Consider the following 20,000-nt stretch of genomic DNA (forward strand, 5'->3'; position numbering starts at 1 on the left):
CCACACACCAGGTGCCTGGGTTTGAGTCCTGGCTCCGCTCTGTTCCAGCTTCCTGCGCGGGCAGCAGGTGATGGCTCAGCCACTTGGATCTCTGCCACCCACCTGGGAGACCTGAATCGTGTTCCTAGCGCCTGGCTTTGGCCTAGAGATCTCTGTCTCTCCACCTTTCAAATAATCTTTTTTTCTCTAGAGGGATTTAGCATTAGATAGGGAGGATGGATGGCCTTCAGGAATTTTTAAAGATTTATTTTATTCATTTGAAAGACAGAGTTACAGAGAGAGGTAGAGACAGAGAAATCTTCCATCCGCTGGTCCACTCCCCAGATGGCCGCAACGGCCAGAGCTGCACCAATCCAAAGCCAGGAGCCAGGAGCTTCCTCTGGGCCTCCCTCGTGGGTACAGGGGCCCGAGGACTTGGGTCATCCTCCACTGCTATCTCAGGCCATAGCAGAGAGTTGGATTGGAAGAGGAGCAGCCGGCACTCAAACAGGTGCCCGTATGGGATGCTGACGCTTCAGGCCGGGACTTTAATCTGCTGGGCCAAAGCGCCGGCCCCTATTGTTGTTTCTTTTAAGATTAATTGATTTATTTGAAAAGCATAGTTTACGGAGAGAGGGGGAGAGACAGAGATCTTCCATTTTGCTGGATCACTCCCCAAATGGCCACCATGGTCAGGGCTGGGCCAGGCCAAACTCAGGAGCCTAGAACTCCCTCTAGGTCTCCTATATGGGTTCAGGGGCCCAACCACTTGGGCCATCTTCCACTGCCTTCCCAGGCACTCTAGCCAGAAGCTGGTTTGGAAGTGGAGGAACCAGGACCCAAACTGGCACTCCTGTGGGACACTGGAATCACGGGCAGTGGCTGAACCACTACGCCACACCACCACCCGCCTTTTTTTTTTTTTTTTTTTTTTTTTTTTGACAGGCAGAGTTAGTGAGAGAGAGAGAGAGACAAAGGTTTTCCTTCCGTTGGTTCACCCCCCCCAAATGGCTGCTACGGCCGGCACGCTGCGCCAATCCGAAGTCAGAAGCCAGGTGCTTCCTCCTGGTCTCCCATGGGGTGCAGGGCCCAAGCACCTGGGCCATCCTCCACTGCACTCCCTGGCCACAGCAGAGAGCTGGACTGGAAGAGGAGCAACCAGGACTAGAACCTGGCACCCAACCGGGGACTAGAACCCGGAGTGCTGGCACCGCAGGCGGAGGATTAGCCAAGTGAGCCGTGGCGCCGGCCGCCCCACCTTTTTTAGATATATTTATTTGAGAGTGACAGAGGGAGAGACAGAGATCTCCATCCACTAATTCACTTCTCAAGTGCCCACAACAGCTGGGGCTGGGCCAGGCCAAAACCAAGCTAGAGTTCCACTTGGGTCTCCCACATGGGCGGCAGGGATGCAGTTACTTGGGCCACCCCCTGCTGCCTCCCAGGTGCAGTATCAGGAGGCCGGATCGGAAGTGGAGGAGCCGGGCCTCCAAGCCAGGCATTCCGACATCCCAAGTGTTGGCTTAACCTGCAGCACCGGATTCTTGGACAGCGCTGCTGTCAGATGGCGGCAGTCTGTCTGCTCTTGACCGCGGTGACTGCTCTAACAAGCTATGGCAGAGGATGCCAATGAAAAAGGCCTTTTGGGATACTGTTGAGCCCCCATACCGTGCTGCCAGGCAGAGCCCAGGCCCCAGCCAGCACCGGCACTGCCACCTCGCCAGGCTTGGGGTTGCGCCTTAAGAGCGGAGTCCCGGCCCTCCGGTTGGTGCTCCTTGCCCCGTGATGGATGGTGTGAACAGTGGGCTCTCAACCCGGCTGTGCAGCTCGTGCTGTTGCGATTCCAAGACCAAGGAAACGAAGTAATTGCCTCAGGGTCCCAGCGCCAGAAGTCAATCTGTTCTAGCGCCCGTGTGCTTGTTCCCCACAGCTGTAGAACCAAGCAGCCACCACGGCGCACCCAGGCCCCCGGACATGCAGACCCAGCTAGGATCCTCCCAGGGGACAGATCCCTGTGGGAAAGGCCACTACCGGGCCCCTCAAGGCCCCAGGCGTGCTTGGCTTCAGTCCTGAGCAGCCCGTGAGGCCACTGTCAAGGGCCCCGCCACTCCATCTTTACTGCCGAGACTTCGTGCTCAGTCTTGCCCCTACTAGCTGGCGTCACCACCTCAGCTCCAGAACACAAAACTGGCTGCCCTACTGGCCAGTGCTCCAGAGTGCAGAAAACAAGGGACAGAAGACAGATGTGGAGAATGCCTGGGCCTAGCGGCTTGGCCCCCAAAGCCATCCCACCCGTCACAGCTCAGGTCCCCGATGAGCTGGGGGGCCCAGCTGAGCCCAGAGTCCAGGGAGCTCTGGGCAGGGCACCACTGAGGGCACAGCTGGGAAAGCAACACTTCACAGCCTCCAGGGTGCAGGGGAACAGACCACCAGGCAAATCAAGTCCAAAACCACGTGTTTATTGGGTCTGGGGTCGAGTGGGTCTTGGCAGAGAGGGTGTGCTACGTGTCACAGTCCTCAGGGACGGCTGCTGTGATGATGAGTGACGGCTCCAGGACCCCCGGGCCAGCAAAGCCTTCCTCGGCACACAGTCTCTGGCCAGGGAGCTGAGAGGCCAGACCGCCCTGGGCCAGGGACTCCATGATGACCTCAGCCGAGGCCACTTCCAGCTCCGCAGGCGGCTGCAGCGCCACCACCACCATCTTCTCGTCCTCAATGACCAGGTTTCGGAGCTTGCGCTGCCGCGGGTTGTAGTTCTCCACGCGATCGTGGATCTCCATGTGCCTGCGCAGGTGAGCCTGGGGGGAGGGGGGAGGGGGAGGGCGCGCTCAGGCTGGGGGAGGGCCGTGGCTGGGGGAGGTGACCCGGGGCCTGGCTCACCTGCCGAGTGAACTTGTAGCCACACTCGGTGCACTCGAACTTCCTCACCCCCTTGTGCCGTCTGACGTGCACACGCAGCTGCTCCACGGCTGCAGGAGGGAAGGGAGCCCCGTGTGAAGAGGGGAACCTGAGGATGGTGCCCTGGGACAGGAAGCCAGGAGCCCCAGCGTGCGTGAGCAGACAGGAGATGCAGCAGAGCCTGGGACGGGCGTGGCCAGCGAGCCCCTGCGCCCCTCGGCAGTGTGCCCCCAGCACGGCCCCAGGTCGTCCTGCACTGCACTCACTGCAGTCACAGAGGTTCCCACGTCACCTAACGCACGGGGACACAAAGTCCTGCCGCCAAGAGTGGGCATGGGAAAGCCACGGGTGCCCCGACCTCTCCAGAGACCCCCAGCACGGCTCAGCCCTCGACTCCCCCCGGGGCGCTCAGGTACCTTTGAAGGTCTTGCCGCAGATCTGGCAGAAGTGGGGCCGGCCCTCCTGGTGGCGACTGGCCACGTGCCGCAGGAGCGGCCCCTTCTCAGTGAAGCGCTGCTCGCAGAACTCACAGCCGAAGGGCCTCTCGCCGGTGTGGGTGCGGTTGTGCTTGTCCAGGCTGGCTGTGGGGACAAGACAGGGCTAGGGCGCTGCCCTCCAGCCTGGGGCGGGGACCGCGGGGGCCGCCTCACCTTGGGTACGGAAGGTCTTGCCACAGAGGTGGCACTGGAAGGGCTTCTCGCCCGTGTGCGTGCGCAGGTGCATGTTGAGATTGGCCTTCTGGGTAAAGGCGTGGCTGCAGAACTCACAGACATACGGCCTCTCGTTCCTGTTCAGGTGGGGACACAGGGCAGAGGCCACACTGAGGGAGTGGTCTCCTTCACTCTGCTACAGCTGGGGGCCAGCCTGGAGGAAGCAGGGCCGAGGCAGTGCGTGGAAGGGGGTACCACCTCGATCCTGGGGCGCCAGGGAGCAGCAGTCACAGGAAACAGGACAGCAAGACTCTGCCCTGGAGCAACAGAGCCTTGTTTCAGCCTGAAACCCCCTCCCCACCTACTCTGCGGGTCCCACAGCCCTGCTCACCCCAGAAGGGCAGCAGGCACGAGATGCACAGGAGAGGGCACACGCAGACGCTCGGCAGCATCCGCCACCTTCCCGGCCCGGCTGGAACCTCAGGAGACCGGAGAACCCGGCACCCCGTACCTGTGCTTGGCCTTAATGTGCATCTGCAGCCCGTTGCGGCTGGAGGCCCGGTGCCCACACTCCTCGCACACAAACAGCTTCTCCCCACGGTGCTTGAAGGCCTCATGCAGCTGCAGCTCCGTCCGGGACAGGAAGCACTTGGCACAGGTGGGACACTACGGGGCAGACGGGTCAGGCAAAGGGACCAGGGCCAGGGTGAGGACGATGACAGCAGCAACCACATGGCCCCCGCCCATCCGGACACTGACAGGGCCACCTCAATCTTGCCTCAAAAGCCCCGTGGGCGTGGGCCCGGCCCCCGCGTCTGCACTTACCGCGTGGGGCTTGGGGGCTCCGTGAAGCTTGATCATGTGACTCTGCAAGTCTTTCTTCTGCATGAACTGCTGGGAGCAGGAGGAGCACTGCAAGGCAGGCCCAGCGCCCTCAGGACGGCCGCGCCACCAGCACCCAGCCGGCCGCTGCCACTGAGGAGCTGCTGACTCCAGCAGAGGCGGCACCACCCCCCCTCCGTGCCCCACTGCCCACGCCACGCCCGGGGGGTGCGAACCCGCCCTTCATGCAAGGAAAGAGGGGGGCCTGCAGCCAGTGGCCTACCGCAGGTGTGGGGCACTGGATGGGCAGGCAAGGCAGCTCCTTAACAGCCACCACGGGGGAGGGCCCTGACCCCACCCCTGCAAAGGGCTCAGCGGGAGGCACCCTGAGGCTGACCTTGTAGGGCATCTCCCCCGTGTGGGACACCATGTGCACCCGCAGCTCCATCCTCCGGCGGAAGGTCTCCTGGCACACGGAGCACGTGAAGACCTGGCGGTGTGAGGGGCAAGCAGGGCCAGCATCAGGAGGGGCCTCCGCCCGCGACGGCCGCCTCTGCGGGGGCTTCCACTCGCTGCTGGCGAGTCTGCCTGGGGGGAGGGGGCTAGGGTGGGAGAGGGCGACACGTAACCCGCCTGCCCTGACCACTGCTGCCACTGCAGCCCACCAGCGCCAGGCCCTTCTCAGACTGGGGCAGGGCAGGGGCCGTGCAGCCTGACCTGCAGTCCCTGGCCTTGGGACCAACAAGCCTCCACGGAGGCCAGGCCGGCTGCCCCCTCCCCACAGGCCCGCAGCGGGGTAGGGGGTGGGCCCAGGAGGCCTTTCCCAGTGCCCACTGGGGCGCCCTTCTCCAAAACGCAAGACAGAGCTGGGCCGGGAGCCCAGCAGGCAAACCCAAAATGCTTCCCACAAAGTCCCTCCAAATCTTGTCCCTTCTGCTGCTGGGACCTGTGTCCCCACTGTCCCAGGGCACAGACTTGACGACCTCAAGGACGCTGCGGCTCCCTCAGGCTTACAGCTCCCTCCTGAGAGAGTCGCGTGGGGCACTTCCCACTGGTTCAAACACGCAGACCAGTGTGTCCCCGCCCACAGGCACCGGGCCACTCCCAGATACCTGTTCTGAGCGGTTCACGCAGTTCCGGGCTTCGTGCTCCAGCAGGTTCTCCTTCCGAAAGTAGCACTTCCCACACTTGGGGCACTCGAAGGGCTTCTCCCCAGTGTGTTTCCTGCCAGGAGAAGGCAACAGGAAGTGGGGGCTGAGGACCTCCCACAGGACCTCCCCCTCGCCCCTCTGGTTCTGGCCACAGTAAGAAAGACAGGTGTGACGGGCCGGCCGCGGCTCACCACGTGGGCTGGGTCAGACCCTGGGGAACAGGCAGGGCCAAGCCCAGAAATCCCCTCCAGCACGGAGACTGTCGACAGGGACGGTGTGGCCAGAAACTACAGGTAACACCTGAGTCCTGAGCCAGCCCTAAGCCCCTCCTCTGCCGGCCTCCACAGCAGCCACGGCGGAGCTCAGTGGCAGAGGCCAGCGGGGAGGGCCGGCACAGGCACGCAGTCCCAGCCCCTGATGACCTGGCTCCAGCGCTGCCACCTAACAGCCAGGGCATCTCCCGGGCTGCTCCAGGTGTCGCCTCCCACCTGGCCTCCATGCTCCAGGCCTGCTTCCCCACAGTAGCCAGAAAGACTCTTAGATACAAGCCAGACCTCGTCACCTCGTGGCAGACAACTCCCAAGCCTCCCTTCCCGCTCTGAGACAAGCCTGGGGGGCTGCAGACGGCGTGCGCGGCCCTCCAGAGCTGCCTGCCCCGGCCCTTGCCGGCCTACTCCACGGCGCCCCCGGGGCCGGCACTCACCCCCTTGCGCTCGCTAACCAGCTGCCAGCCGTGCTCTGGCTCTTGGCCCTGCCCACGGCTCGCCCCAGCCACACACGCCACTGCCTCACTGCTCTGTCTCTGCTCGAATCTCACCTTCTCTGCAACTTCCCCGACCAGACCATCACTATTTATTTATGTATGTATTCTCATTAAAACGTGCTCATTAACTGGCACACGTGTCTCAAATGTAACAGAGGAAACTGAGGGCAGAGTATCTGGAGAGTCCCTAGATCGTGGTTTTCCTGTAAGTCTAAAAATGTTATGGAAAGAAAACGCATTAAAAAAAGAAGAGGGACGTGCGACGATGGATGAACTAGGCATGAAACGCTCCCACCAGGTTCCTTCAGGAAAGCCCGCCGACTCCTGCTCTAGATACAGAAGCACTCGGCATCAAACCCTGCTGCTTCCCTCAGGGAAGACCTGGTGAAAAACACATTTCACTGCACTGACTCCTGGGGGACCCCAGACTTTTACAGGTCCCACCCTTCAAAGTCCCACAAAGCTGACATCTGGGCATCTACTAAGGAAAAGCCCATCATCTCCGATCTTGCATCACAGACCACCGTTATTTAAAAGCGCTGCCTGACCCCACCCTCTCCTGCCCATCCCCGGGCGGGCTCCACCCCATGTCTGTCTCCACGCACCTCGACTCCTCTGCGAGGTTTGCCTCGGCATCCCTCTGTGCAAGGCCGACGCCGCGAGGGACTCTGTGCAGCGGCCTGGTCAGCTCCCAGGCACTGAGCTGACGGCCCTCGTGTGGACCGCGAGAGTTTCTACACCTGCCAGAGCCCGGGCCTCTCTCCCCACGACACTGACCTTCATTGTCCCCCAGGACAGCGACCTCATGAGGTCATCACTTCCTACCGGTCCTCGGGACCCAGTCAGCAACCCAGAATCCTCCGCCTGGAGCGTCCAGTTGGAAAACAGACTGGCGCAGGCTCCCCTCACAACACAGGCACCCCAGACCCCACAGGCCGCAGCTGCCCCGAGCAGGGCGCACAGCTCCGGCTCCAGCAGATGCCCAGCGGCTTTCCAAAGTGTCCCACTGAGAGGAGGCGTGTGACCCACCCCGGCTCAGCAAGGAAGCGCAGCGGGGGACCGGCGATGCCCTGGGCTTGGAGGCGGCAGGGCTGGAAGGTCTGTCACTCGCTGCCGTCCCCAGAGGCCTCGCAGACTCCGGACCGCTCGGCGATGACGGAAATGCTTGGTGTCTGTATGACAGACGCCACAGCCTGGGAGCCCCGTGGCTCCTGGGCACTGGAGAGGTGGCTACTGCATCCAAAAACTGAACCGTTCAGCTAATTTAACAAATCTGAAGATAAAACTGCCCCAGGGGCTCCTGGGTCGCCTGCTGGATGCTGCAGCCTTTTAGGTCTTTTCTGCTGCCCTGAGGCACCTGAGTGATCTCCCCAGAAACACAGGAAGCGCCAAACCCTAGAGATCTGCACCTGCCCTAAGCCCGGACTGCTAAGCTTCAGTACCGAGGATGGGGCCTCACTGGAGCACAGGGGCCTTGGCACAGCCAACTGGAGGTCAAGGCCAAGGCTGACAAGGTGTCCACAGCCCCTCCCCAGCCAGAGGACCCAGGAGGAGGGGGAGGGAGACGGACCCGACTCAAAGCCGGGTGCTCACTCCCAGATGACCAGTGCCAGGCCGATGTGGGGCTGAGATGAAGCCCGGAAGGGGGGCACTCAGGACCCCTCCTGCACTGGGAGAGTGGGAGAGTGGGAGATGGGACAGAACGCTCAAGACCCCTCCTGCACTGGGAGAGTGGGAGAGTAGGAGACGGGAGACGGGAGACGGGACGGGAGACAGGACAGGAGACGGGACGGGAGACGGGAGACGGGACAGGAGAGGGAGACGGGACAGGAGGCGGGAGACGGGACAGGAGACGGGACAGGAGACGGGACGGGAGACGGGACAGGAGACAGGACGGGAGACGGGACGGGAGACGGGACAGGACACTCAGGACCCCTCCTGCACTGGGAGAGCGGGAGAGCGGGAGACAGGAGACGGGAGATGGGACAGGAGACGGGACAGGAGACGGGAGACGGGACAGGAGACGGGACGGGAGACGGGACAGGAGACAGGAGACGGGAGACGGGACAGGAGACGGGAGACGGGAGACGGGACAGGAGACGGGACAGGAGAGGGAGACGGGACAGGAGACGGGACGGGAGACGGGACGGGAGACGGGACGGGAGACGGGAGACGGGACAGGAGACAGGAGACGGGAGACGGGACAGGAGACGGGACAGGAGACGGGACGGGAGACGGGACGGGAGACGGGACAGGAGAGGGAGATGGGACAGGAGACGGGACGGGAGACGGGACAGGCGCTCAGCGGGACGCCTACCTGTTGTGCACCTTCAGGTAGTACTTGCTGAGGAACCTTTTATGGCACGTGGGGCACTCGACCGGCGCCGCCGCGCCTTTTCTGCTGCCCGCGGGCTCCACCGCCAGGGAGTCTGTGCCCAGGGCTGGCTCGGCCGCACGGGGCTTTCTGAGTTCACTCGACTTCCTCCTGGTCAGCACGGGCTCAGCCTCAGACACGTAATCACCGTCACCATCGTCCTCAACTTGAACCACCACTTCCCACTAGAGTGAGAGGCAGTGGGGGTGGGGTCACCAAGTTAATCGGCAGGGCTGTGGGGGCCAGCTCCAGGTCCACCCCAGCCCCCGTCTGGACACGTCCTCATCAGTAACTCCCCTGCAGGGTCCCAGGGCAGACAGCACCCGCGCCTTGGGTTTGGAGGGCAGGGCTCTACTGTGGGGAACCGGAGCCCGCTGGGCTTCAGCCCCCTGGGGAAACACTGGGCACCCGGATGCCGCCCACGCCAACCCCCCCCCCCCCCCGTAAGCTGCAACCAGGGAAGGTCAGCTGAAGCCACCGGCTGCCCACGTCTGCAGAAAGCCTCCTGTCAACCCCTTAACCGTATCCAACTCAGGGGTCCAGGTCACCCCCAGAAGTGTCGGTCTTTCGCCCTACGCCTGCCTCCCCGGGCACGGTACCTCGTTACTCTCGCCCTGCAGCTGGCCACCTTCCGCCTCAAAGGGCCTGGGGGGCACTCTGCAGTCCTCGGGCAGCTTGTCCTCCGGGACACCAGGGTTCAAGGCCTGCTTGAACTTCCCACGGAGGAAGGAGGGGCTGTCACTCTGAGCAGGGGGGTGGAGCTGGGGTGTCTGGGGGCTGTGACTGCCTCCGGGCTCTTGCTCCCTGGGGACTAGGCCCAGCGTCCTGGAAACGTCCTCCTCCTGCAAGCCCGCTGGCTCCTGAGGACGGGCAGCGGGCCTCCCCAGCCCGCTCTGGCCGCCCGGGGCCTGTCCCACCGCAGTCTTGGGCTTGAAGCTCTGGCACAGCTCCACGGCCTCCGGCACTCGCAACTCCCGGGCTGCCAGCAGCACCTGATCGCGGTTTCCCGAGGTGAGGGCGAGGTGACCCGTGTAGAAGAAGTCCAGCAGCAGGCCAAAGATCTCCGCGAAGCCGGCAGGGAGGACGACGCTGCCCCCCGGGCCGTCGCCGTAGAGGCTTTGGAAGAAGTGGCTGCAGCAGGCGAGGACGCTCCAGTGCGCCTTGAACACCAGGCCCCCGACGTCCAGGGTGGCGTCGCAGTACTGGCCTTTCTCCCGCTGCTTGTTCAGCTCCTGCAGAACCCTCACGCTGTGCTGCACGAAGGAGCCGTCCATGGTCTGGAGGGGGAGGGAGGCACGAGGTCGGCCAAACTGAGGCTGAGCAGGCGCAAGCCCTGCACTGGAGGAGGGGGGAGGTCGGGTCTCCTCGACCACCCTTATCAGCACCAGGGCGTGGAGAGGAGCGGGCTGCCAGCCTCCCGGGCCAGAGGGGACGGGGCGGAGGAGGTCGAGGCACAGGCGGCCGGCTGCGGGGAGAGCGGGAGGCAGGACAGGGTCAGGAAGCGGGCCGATGGGAGGCAGCAAGCTTGGGACGAGCGGAGGCGAGGAGGAGCGCGAACTCCTCAGCAGGACACAGCAACACGACCCTGTCCGGAGGGAGCCCTCGCCGCGCCCACAGGTCCCGGGCGGCGAGGCAGGAAGACCGCCGCGCCCACACGCCTGTCAACGCCGACAGCCCCTCCCTCCCGCGCCCCGCGCCCTCCTCACCCAGGGCCGCTACTCCCCGCGCCGCCCTCACGGGCCCGGCGGCACGACGCCTCCACAGCCCACGGATCAATTGCCCAGGCTGTACGTGCCCCGGCCCACACCGTGCGGAGACGCCGCCGCCGCCGCCGTCGCGCCGGACGTGACGTCAGGACGCGCCGGCCTTCCAGCTCCGGCCCCTGGGGGCGGGACCCCACTCGGAAAACTGCCAATGGGAATCAGGAGGGGGTGGGGCCTAGCCCGGCTGTTCTCTCGGACGCGGCGCACACCCTCCGCGGTTGCCTGGCAACGCCAAGCTGGGCGGCCGGCTGGGCTCCGGCGCCCGATGGGTGGGCAGACAGGAAGTGAGCCAGCACGCAAGCACGCATTTCACCTCTTTATTGGCAGCTTGGAGCCCGGGCTGGGCTCTGCCGTGCGCTCACACATCCCAAGCCAAGACCGAGTTGCCCCCACGGCCTCCCGGACGCCCCCGGCCCTCCGCAGTCCGCTGGACCCTTCGACCCTCGGGGTCAGGGAGGCTGGCAGTCCGCTCGGCTCAGCTTGACCCCGCCTGGCCCACGGGTCAGCTGGAACCGCAGCGCCTCGTGTAGTCCTGGATGGAGGCCTGGAAGTGCTCCGTGCTGTTGAGGTCTGGGCGGCAGAGGATCACGTAGCACTTGGGGAGGAAGTAACCGCCGAAGAGGCTGCCCAGGCTGCTGAGCCCGGTGAGCACGCTGAGCACCGACAGGTACTTGCCCTGGAAGACGCTGGCCATGGTGAAGACGGTGATCCAGGACACGAAGTTGAGCAGCAGGCTGAAGGTGACGCACTTGGCTTCGTTATAGTTCTCTGGCAGCTCCTTGCCCAGGTAGCTGCAGGCAAAGGCGCAGACGGAGAGGAAGACGTTGTAGGCGAAGGCCATCATGAAACCCGGGGAGTTGACCTCTGTACACTCCAGCATCACCAGGTGGGGGTAGCGCTGATAGTCCCTGGTGGGCAGTGGGGTCCACACTGCAAGCCAAATTAGACAGAGGAGCAGCTGCACCGCTGAACTGACCAGCACAAACAGGCCAGCACCGTGGTTCCGGACCCAAGTGTGGTAGAACGACGGCACCTTGGTGGAAAACTTGAAGATGATGACCAGTTGGAAGGAGCGAATTGTCAGGCAGGACAGGAAGATGGCCAATCCCAGGAGCAAGGGGGCCCGGCGCAGCAAGCAGGCAGGCAGTGTGGGCTCCCCGAGAAAGCCGTAGAGGCTGCAGCTCCCGGCGGCCAGGGAGCCCAGCATGAGGAAGCACAGCCTGCCCCCGGCTGACTTCACGACAGGGGTGTGGAGGTGCCGGGCACACAGGCCGGCGGTCCCCAGCACCAGCAGCAGCAGCAGCGTGTTGGCCGTCAGAAGCACCCAACCAATGGGCTCACGCCAAGTCAGCACCACCACGGCCCGGGGGAAGCAGGTGTGGCTTCCCTGGGGGGCCCACTCTTCTTTGCCACAAGGCTGGCAGCTGTGCAGGTCTGAAAGGGAAGGCGGGGAGGGGATTCGGGGTGGAGCAAGGAGGTGGCGCGGGCACACGAGATGCTGGGTTACCACGGCGGAGTCCTCAACACGCCGGGGACACAGCCAAGCTCTGTGTGGGACAGGATCCCAGGAGCCCACACGCCGAAACGTCCCCAGGGAGCGCCTTGTCAGGCGATGGCCCTGTCCTCACCCAGTGAGGCTGTGTGACCCCGTGTGGGGCTGGGGGCCTGTGTCTGCCAAGGGCCACTCGGATGTGTAGAACATCGTTTGCAGGCCGTACAAACATGATCAAGTTGGGGCCGGCGCTAAGGCGCAGCGGGGTGGGGCCGCGGCCTGCAGCGCAGGCATCTCATGTGGGCGCCAGTTCAAGCCCCGGCTGCTGCACTTCCGATCCGGCTCTCTGCTGTGGCCTGGGAGGGCGGTGGAGGGTGGCCCAAGTCCTTGGGCCCTTGCACCCACCTGGGAGACCCAGAGGAGGCTCTTGGCTCCTGGCTTCGAATTGGCTCCGCTCTGGCTGTTGCGGTTATTTGGGGAGTGAACCAGCAGATGGAGGACCTTTCTTTCTCCCTCTCTCTCTCTCTCTCTCTCATTCTACTTCGCTCTATAGCTCTGTCTTTCAAATAAATTTTTAAAAAATGATCAAGTTACAAATCCACCTGCTGTAGATTTATTGAATCTCAGGTTCCCCCTGTGGTTGCCTTGGCAGGGCCTGACCCAATGGCTTCTCTGAGGTTAACATTGTAATGGGAGCAGCCAGCCCGGGAGAGGGTGTCAGCACTCTGTCTGCCGCACTCACTAGCCAGTCCATCTTCCTGAGCGCCCTCTCTGTGGTTTCCGAGCCCTGACTCGGGACAGAAGAGATGCATTCGGAGGAAAGGGTGTGGCCCCTGGGGAGGCCAGCTCGGGGCAGAGCCCTCAGTTGCTTTCTGACCTCAGTCTGGCGTCCTGGGCGGGGGCACACTGACTTGTGTCAAACCTTTCAGGTGCCGCTTGTCTTTGGAACAGGCAACAGAAGGGCCCTTGCACAGGTGGGATGGGAGGACAGGGAGGAAAGTGTAGGTGGCTCCATCTGGGCAGAGACGTTGAATTCAGAACGGGACTGCACACACAGGAACTGTGTCGTGTACCTTTGTCTGCTTGATCAGAATTCAGTCTGGTGGCAGGTGTCTTCCATCCTGTACCCGACTGGTAGCGCAGTGACCCGACTGTGCACACAGGGACCGAGGGAGGTCCCTCCGTGCACCGTGCAGACCCCAGGGAAGTCACGTCCCCCACCCACTGGCTCACTCACCGCTCTTGTTGACGAAAGTCCCGGCCTCGCAGGGCACACACTGGAAGCAGCAGTGGTGAAAACTCACGACCACGCGCTGGTACCCGTCCAGGCAGTCGCTGGAGCACACGGACTGAGGCACCTGGAAGAAGCCACAGGTGTTCTGCAACCCTCGAAGGAGCCCAATCAGAGTTGCTGAGCGTGCGCGCTGGGGGCTCAAGGGCAGGGCAGAGCCCCTGGCTGTGAGCCGAGGCCCACCTGGCACCTGTCTGCTAGCCCATGGCGCTAGCCTTCCTGCTCCCCTGGCGTGACTGGGTATGGGGATGCTGGCTTGGTACCTGGAGTCCCCTCCCGCTCTGTGCAGGCTCTGTCAGCGCCACCTCCAGGTCCCAGGCTGCCCATAGGTCAGTTGCCTGCCGGGGCTGGCGTTGTGGTGCAGTGGGTTAAGCTGCCTCCTCCAATGTCAACATTTTTTTTTTTTTTTTGACAGGCAGAGTTAGACAGTGAGACACAGAGAGAAAGGTCTTTCTCCCGTTGGTTCACCCCCCCCAAATGGCCGCCACGGCCGGTGCACTGCGCCGATCCGAAGCCAGGAGCCAGGTGCTTCTTCCTGGTCTCCCATGCGCGTACAGGACCCAAGCACTTGGGCCATCCTCCACTGCACTCCCGGGCCACAGCAGAGAGCTGGACTGGAAGAGGAGCAACCTGGACTAGAACCCAGGGTGCCAGCGCTGCAGGTGGAGGATTAGCCTAGTGAGCTGCGGCGCCGGCCCAATGCCAACATTTCATGTGAGTGCTAGTTTGAGTCCCAGCTGCTCCACTTCCCATCTAGCTCCCTGCTAATGTGCCTGGGAAAGCAGCAGAAGATGGTGTAAGTACTTGGGCCCCTGCCTCCTAAGTGAGAGACCTGGGAAAAGCTCCTGGCTCCTGGCTTTGGCCTGGCCCAGTCTTGGCTGTTGTGGCCATTTGGGGAGTGAACCAGTGAATGGAAGATATCTCTCTGTATCACCGCCCTCCAGATAAATAAATAAATTTTAAAATAAAAGTCACCTGCTGAGTGACCACACCCTTGTTACCTTGTTGTCCTTTGTATCCCACTGGATTTTGGTCTTATTTATGTCCAGATGAACCGGAGAGCGCAGGGAGGAGCCAATGACCCTGAAGGTCCACTCAGGCCCACTCCAGTCCCAGGCAATGACGTCATAGCCACCGAGGGGGTCCCCGACGTCAGTAAACGTCACCGTGTCCTCATGCAGAAGGAAATTCACCTTGCGGATCTGCTCCAGAAGCTGAAACAAGCAGGCGTCGTGGAAACCCAGATCCAGACAGCCCAGGAAACAAGTGCCTGGGGCGTGCCCAGGCTTCCACCCTGGGTGCCTGCCGCCCACCCAGGTCCGGCCCCTTCCTCAGAGCCCTGTCCCCTCCTAGGGAGCCCCTTGACCTGCCCGCCCAGCCCCCAAGAGGAGACCTCTTTGCAAAGAACTCGTAGCCCTTGCTGCTTTGGGTGCATGGTAGGCAGGAGAAAGTAAGGTTCAGAGAAAAGGATTGATCCAGGAGAAGAGACCCGCGCTCCCGCCCATCGCTGTCGTCCCTCCTGGCACCCAGCATGGCCCCTCTCTCGCCTCAGGACTGGCCGTTCTCCCAGGACAGGGTGCCCGGGGCTGGGCTCTCTTACCTGCCAGGGGTAGAACTGGCGCTTGGAACAGGCTCCGGAGGCACAGCCCAGGAGCTTGTGGAGGCCGTTGGCCACGGCATACACTGCCTGGTACGCACTGTAGGCCGTACTCATGGAGAAGGCTCCAAGTGCAGGCGTCGTGTGTTCTGTGAAGGTTTGGCAGTCTTGGCAGAGCTGATTGGTGCTGCACCAGGAGCCCCCCAGGCAAGGTTTGGGGGCCACCTTGTGTGCCCGGGCATAGGCCTCCTCGAACTCCCGCAGGCCAGGGACAGGTCTCTGCTGGATCGCCACGCCCAGCACCGTGCCGATGCCCCGGATCCCGGGCAGGTTGGTGATGTGCGTGGAGATGGCCCAGTCTCCCGAGGCGATCCACACCTTGCCGGTCAGCTTGGCCAGCACTACGGACTTGAAGAATACCCAGGCCACCTGCCGGTTGCTGAAAACGACCACGACGGTGGCCTTGGATTGGATCAGGTGGTCCAGGATGCCCTGTACCCTCTCGTCACCCACCTGGGCAGAGGAAGGCACCATGGCCTTGTGGGCGATGCAGATGCCCCGGGGCGTGGCCAGCTCCTGCAGCGCCTGCACCCCCAGGAGTCCATAGGTGTCGTCGCTGCTGACCAGTGAGATCCAGACCCACTGGAAACTCTGCATGAGCTCCACCATGATCTCCACCTGGTGCTTGTCGCTGGGGATGGTGCGCAGGAATGAGGGGTACTGCCGCCTCACGCTGAGCACCGTGCTGCTGGCCTCGTAGCTGATCTGTGGGGGTCCCAGCCAGCCAGTTCAGCGGTGGCAGCCTGACCTCAACGTCGTCCCCCTCCTCAGGCTCCCATTCCGGGCCCTGTGCTAGGTGTGGAGTCCCGGGGAGGGGGGAGACCAGGAAAGCAGTGCCCAGATCACAAAGAACCGTGCAGGCCCGGGGGAGGCTGTTGGGAAGGTGGGACGCACCTGCTGGACGTGGTGTGTGTGTGCGTCGGGGGGTCATGCAGTCTAAGCACACGGAACAAAGCCTGCCTCCAAGGCAGTGATGCAAGTGTGTGTGTGGGTGCCTCCAGGGACTCGGGCTCAGAGGGGAGCATTGGCAGGGCGGGGCAGGAGGGCTCAGCTCTCCAGCTAAGGGTCCTGGACTTCAACCTGTAGGCCACGAGAGGCCGCTGGCTACTGAGAGGAGCACACGGGAGGAGGGCGATGCGAGCGAGAAGGGAGGACTCTCTGGAGAAGTCCCTCGGGGAAGGCGGCAGAGAGAGTGAGCGTAGTGCAGAGAGCAGGGGTGTCTGGAAGGGGCAGTGGGACCCCAGCCCGCCTACAGGCCAAGGAGGAGCCACCTGGGAGGGAGCCAGGCCAGAGGGCTCGGGAGGGACGTGCACCTCTGAGGCAGGGGGCGTGGCAGGCGGGCAAGGTGGGGGAGACACGGAGGAGCTGGTGGGGTGGGGAGCGGAGTGTCCAGTCCTTAGCCAAGGAGTTGGAGCCCTGGGGTTGCCTAGGCAGAGGGTGTGAAGTTCAGTGGTGGTGGTTCCAAAGGGGAGTGGCCTTTCCCATGAGCCCTGGACCTTTGCAACAGGACTAATGAGCAGTGGTCACCCAGCTGCCCCAGCCAAGGAAGGGACAGCGGCTCCTGCGCTCCCTCCCCCCACGCCTGCTGGACTGCCCAGAGGGGAGTGGATGAACCGCCAAGGCTGCAGCTTACCAGGGGCACCAGGAAGGGGCCCAGCAGGGCGGCGGTGGTGGCGGCCTGCCTGTTGCTGTCGGGCCCGATGACAGCCACGACCCTGGGGGAGTGGTGCTGCAGGTCCTCTTGGATCTCTACGTGGTCTGTCCCTAGCCGGGAGAGCACTCTCAGCGTGGCGTACACGTTGGCGGAGTCGGAGCACACGTCGTACAGCTCATACCCCAGCGTGACGTTGGGCAGCAGGGTCGTGGAGTTGTTTATCTCCTCGATGCCGAACCGGATGGCCTGGAAGACGTGGTAGCCATGGCCGTTGAAGCTGTCAGGCCTGTGGGGAAAGGCGAGCCAGGAGCTGAGGCGGACGCAGCCCTGATGAGCCCTGAGACCCTCTGGCTGCCTGGCATCCCGGGCCCGCTGGGTCATCTGTCCCCAGACAATCACGACCTCAACACGGCCCCGCGTACAACACAGTCCCAGGAGGGAGAGCCAGGAAACAGGCTGCCGAGAGACCACACGGCGCGCTCCCCCCTGCACTTGGGCATCGAAGCAGAGAAACCTACGCCATCAGCCAGGGTTCCCCAGGGGAAGAACAGGACCCACGCAGACATGGAGGGCCCTTCAGAAAGCTGGGGGGAGCGGAGTAGAAGCAGAAACATTTAAAGTCCACACATAGTTTTTTATTATTATTATATGCATTTCCCACAAACTTTTTGGAGACCGCTGGTGTCTATATATAGAGAGAGGTTTATCTGAAGGAGCTAGCTCAGCTGGTGGGATGCCAGGGGCTGGCAACTCTGAGATCCGCAGGGCCAGCCAGCGGGCCGGGCATTCTGGCAAGAGCTGCCGTCACGTTCTTATTTATTTATTTGAAAGGCAGAGTTACGGAGAAGCACAAGCAGAGGGACAGCGCGTGCAATGGCCTTCCATCCTCTGGTTCACTCCCCAGATGGCCACAATGGTCACAGCTGGGCCCATCCGAAGCTGGATCGGAGGTGGAGCAGCCAGGACTTGAACCGGCACCCACATGGGATGCCGGCACTGCAGGTAGCCTCATCGGCTAAGCTGCAGCGCCAGCCCCCTAGCCCCGGGTTTCTTTTCCCAGATTCCTATCTCTAGCCCTTTGGACTGGTCCCAGATTTCTGGAACATTCCTCCTGGGTGTGTTTCATGAGTAAGGGCATCCTGCAGCCAAGCCCTGACAGCATCCTCAGGCCTCCCGAACTCCTTTACGCAGTCTGTAAGCAACAGTGTTCTTTCTTTCTTTTTTTTTTTTTAATATTTATCATGTATTTATTTGAAAGCCAGAGTTACACAGAGAGAGGAGAGGCAGAGAGAGAGAGAAAGAGAGAGAGAGAGAGGTCTTCCATCTGCTGGTTCACTCCCCAGGTGGCCGCAATGGTGTTTCTGAAGCCAGGAGCCAGGAGCTTCTTCCGGGTCTCCCACGCGGGTGCAGGGGCCCAAGGACTTGGACCATCTTCCATTGCTTTTCTAGGCCTTAGCAGAGAGCTGGATCAGAAGTAGAGCAGCCGGGCATGAACCGGCGCCCATATGGGATGCCGGCGCTGCAGGCCAGGGCGTTAACCCGCTGCTCCACAGCACCGGCCCCAGCAACAGTTTTCTTAGACAGAAAGGGGCCAGCACTGGGGAGTAGTAGGAGCAGCCTCTGCCATGCGGCTCCAGCATCCCACATGGGCACCAGTTCGAGTCCCAGCTGCTCCACTTCTGATCCAGCTCTCTGCTGTGGCCTAGAAAAGCAATGGAAGATGGTCCAAGTCCTTGGGCCCCTGCACCCGCGTGGGAGACCCGGAAGCTCCTGGCTCCTGGCTTCAGAAACACCATTGCGGCCACCTGGGGAGTGAACCAGCAGATGGAAGACCTCTCTCTCTGTCTGTAACTCTGCCTCTCAAATCACTGCCCAGACCCCTGACTTCCTAACTTTGCTCAATTCCTGAGGCATCAACTGCTCCATTTCCCTTTAAGATTTATTTAAAAGGCAGAGTGACAGGAAGAGAGAGAGGGATCATCCACCTGCTGGATCATTCCTCAAATGACCACAACGGCCAGGGCCGGGCTGGACCAAAGCAGGAGCCTGGAGCCATCTCCCACTCTTTCCCAAATTCATTAGCAGGGCCGGCGCCGCGGCTCACTAGGCTAATCCTCCGCCTAGCGGCACCGGCACACCGGGTTCTAGTCCCGGTCGGGGCGCCGGATTCTGTCCCGGTTGCCCCTCTTCCAGGCCAGCTCTCTGCTGTGGCCAGGGAGTGCAGTGGAGGATGGCCCAAGTGCTTGGGCCCTGCACCCTATGGGAGACCAGGAGAAGCACCTGGTTCCTGCCATCGGATCAGCGCGGTGCGCCGGCCGCGCAGCGCGCCAGCCGCGGCGGCCATTGGAGGGTGAACCAACGGCAAAGGAAGACCTTTCTCTCTGTCTCTCTCTCTCACTGTCCACTCTGCCTGTCAAAAATAAATAAATAAAAAAATTCATTAGCAGGAAGCTGGGACTTGAGTGGGTGCTGGGATATGGGATGCTGGTGGCGCTTAATCCGCCATGACTCAATGCCGGCCCCTACATCTGCCTTTTTGGCTCCTCGGAGAACCATACTGGCCAGGGGACACCCCTGCTGACCCTCACTCACCGATCGCAGAGGGTCACCTCGGGTCTGTGTCTCTCGTGCTGAAGGTCACCGTGGAGAGGGAGCAGGCCTGCAAGGAGGTAATCCCCAGGGAGGCTGAATTCGGGGGAGGACTGCGTCTCGTGGCAGCTGAGCGCCCAGGCCACGGAGAGCTGCAGGCCCAGCAGGTGGGCTGCACCGCGCAGCATGCCGGCCAGGTGCCCAGCATGGCCACCCAGTGCCCTTTAAATAGAATGGACGGGGTGGGACTGGAGCCCAGTTGCAGAGGCCAGGCTGCCGGCCCTGGCCTTCCGGGCCTGTGGTCCCACTCAGGAACTGGGCAAGGCCCAGGCGTGGATGCAAACCAGGGGGCAGCCCGTGACCCCTCCTCTGCACAGTTGTGGGTTCTGTCCTAGCTCCAGTGCCTCCGGCTTCACCTGGCTTCTGGCAGGGCTCCCTGGCCTCTTGGGGGGGTCTTTAGGGGTGCAGAGCTTGCTACCAGGGAGCTGCAGGTTTTAGAACTTTTTACCTGGGCCTTGGCTAACTGAATGCGACCGGAGTCCTCGGCTTCCTGACACCACCTGCAGGTGAAGCCTCATTCCGGGAGCCCCATAGTCCCTGGCCTAAATGCATGCAAACAACAGGCATGCAAATTGCTCCGTTTTGTTTAAAATGCCAATCCTGGGGCTTTCTTTGCAGGGAGGTAAAAAAAAAAAATCCCAGGTGGATTTCCGGCGAGGAGGCCGCCGGTCTGGGCCTGAGGGTTCCGACTTTCCGCAGCCAGCCCGGGTGTGCGCGCGCCGAACTTTTGCATAACGTAAGTCGAGGGCTCCGCGGGACGGCGGGCCCCTGTCCTGCGCGGCCGGGCACAGCCGACAGAGGGCGCTGGCGGCTCTCGCCAGGGGCCTCGGGGGCGGGGCGCCGCGCTCTCGCGAGAT

The 20,000-nt window shown here is 62.6% G+C and overlaps 2 protein-coding genes across 4 annotated transcripts; both read right to left on the reverse strand.

Annotated features, from left to right (window-relative positions):
• Positions 1 to 2,417: 2,417 nt before the first annotated feature.
• ZBTB48 (zinc finger and BTB domain containing 48) lies at positions 2,418 to 10,490 on the reverse strand. 2 transcript variants are annotated; one of them, XM_002716146.4, is made up of 11 exons: positions 10,344 to 10,490; positions 9,237 to 9,914; positions 8,581 to 8,822; positions 5,462 to 5,573; positions 4,747 to 4,839; positions 4,353 to 4,439; positions 4,039 to 4,193; positions 3,528 to 3,664; positions 3,294 to 3,458; positions 2,860 to 2,948; positions 2,418 to 2,777 (listed from the first exon to the last, which is right to left on the reverse strand). In XM_002716146.4, the coding sequence occupies exons 2-11, from the start codon at positions 9,909 to 9,911 to the stop codon at positions 2,481 to 2,483; spliced, it is 2,052 nt and encodes a 683-aa protein (XP_002716192.2). In that variant the 5' UTR covers positions 9,912 to 9,914; positions 10,344 to 10,490; the 3' UTR covers positions 2,418 to 2,480. The 2 variants fall into 2 exon arrangements, with proteins under 2 accessions (XP_002716192.2, XP_051712849.2); XM_051856889.2 differs by having other exon boundaries at positions 4,353 to 4,418; positions 10,344 to 10,484.
• Positions 10,491 to 10,702: 212 nt separating this feature from the next.
• TAS1R1 (taste 1 receptor member 1) lies at positions 10,703 to 19,912 on the reverse strand. 2 transcript variants are annotated; one of them, XM_017346614.3, is made up of 7 exons: positions 19,592 to 19,912; positions 19,087 to 19,153; positions 16,474 to 16,780; positions 14,784 to 15,545; positions 14,185 to 14,397; positions 13,130 to 13,250; positions 10,703 to 11,834 (listed from the first exon to the last, which is right to left on the reverse strand). In XM_017346614.3, exons 1-7 carry the CDS (start codon positions 19,659 to 19,661, stop codon positions 10,903 to 10,905), a joined length of 2,472 nt encoding a protein of 823 aa, XP_017202103.2. In that variant the 5' UTR covers positions 19,662 to 19,912; the 3' UTR covers positions 10,703 to 10,902. The 2 variants fall into 2 exon arrangements, with proteins under 2 accessions (XP_017202103.2, XP_002716194.2); XM_002716148.5 differs by lacking the exon at positions 19,592 to 19,912 and having other exon boundaries at positions 19,087 to 19,384.
• Positions 19,913 to 20,000: the final 88 nt, after the last annotated feature.

Source organism: Oryctolagus cuniculus, chromosome 7, assembly GCF_964237555.1.
Source record: "Oryctolagus cuniculus chromosome 7, mOryCun1.1, whole genome shotgun sequence".
Taxonomy (NCBI): domain Eukaryota; kingdom Metazoa; phylum Chordata; class Mammalia; order Lagomorpha; family Leporidae; genus Oryctolagus; species Oryctolagus cuniculus.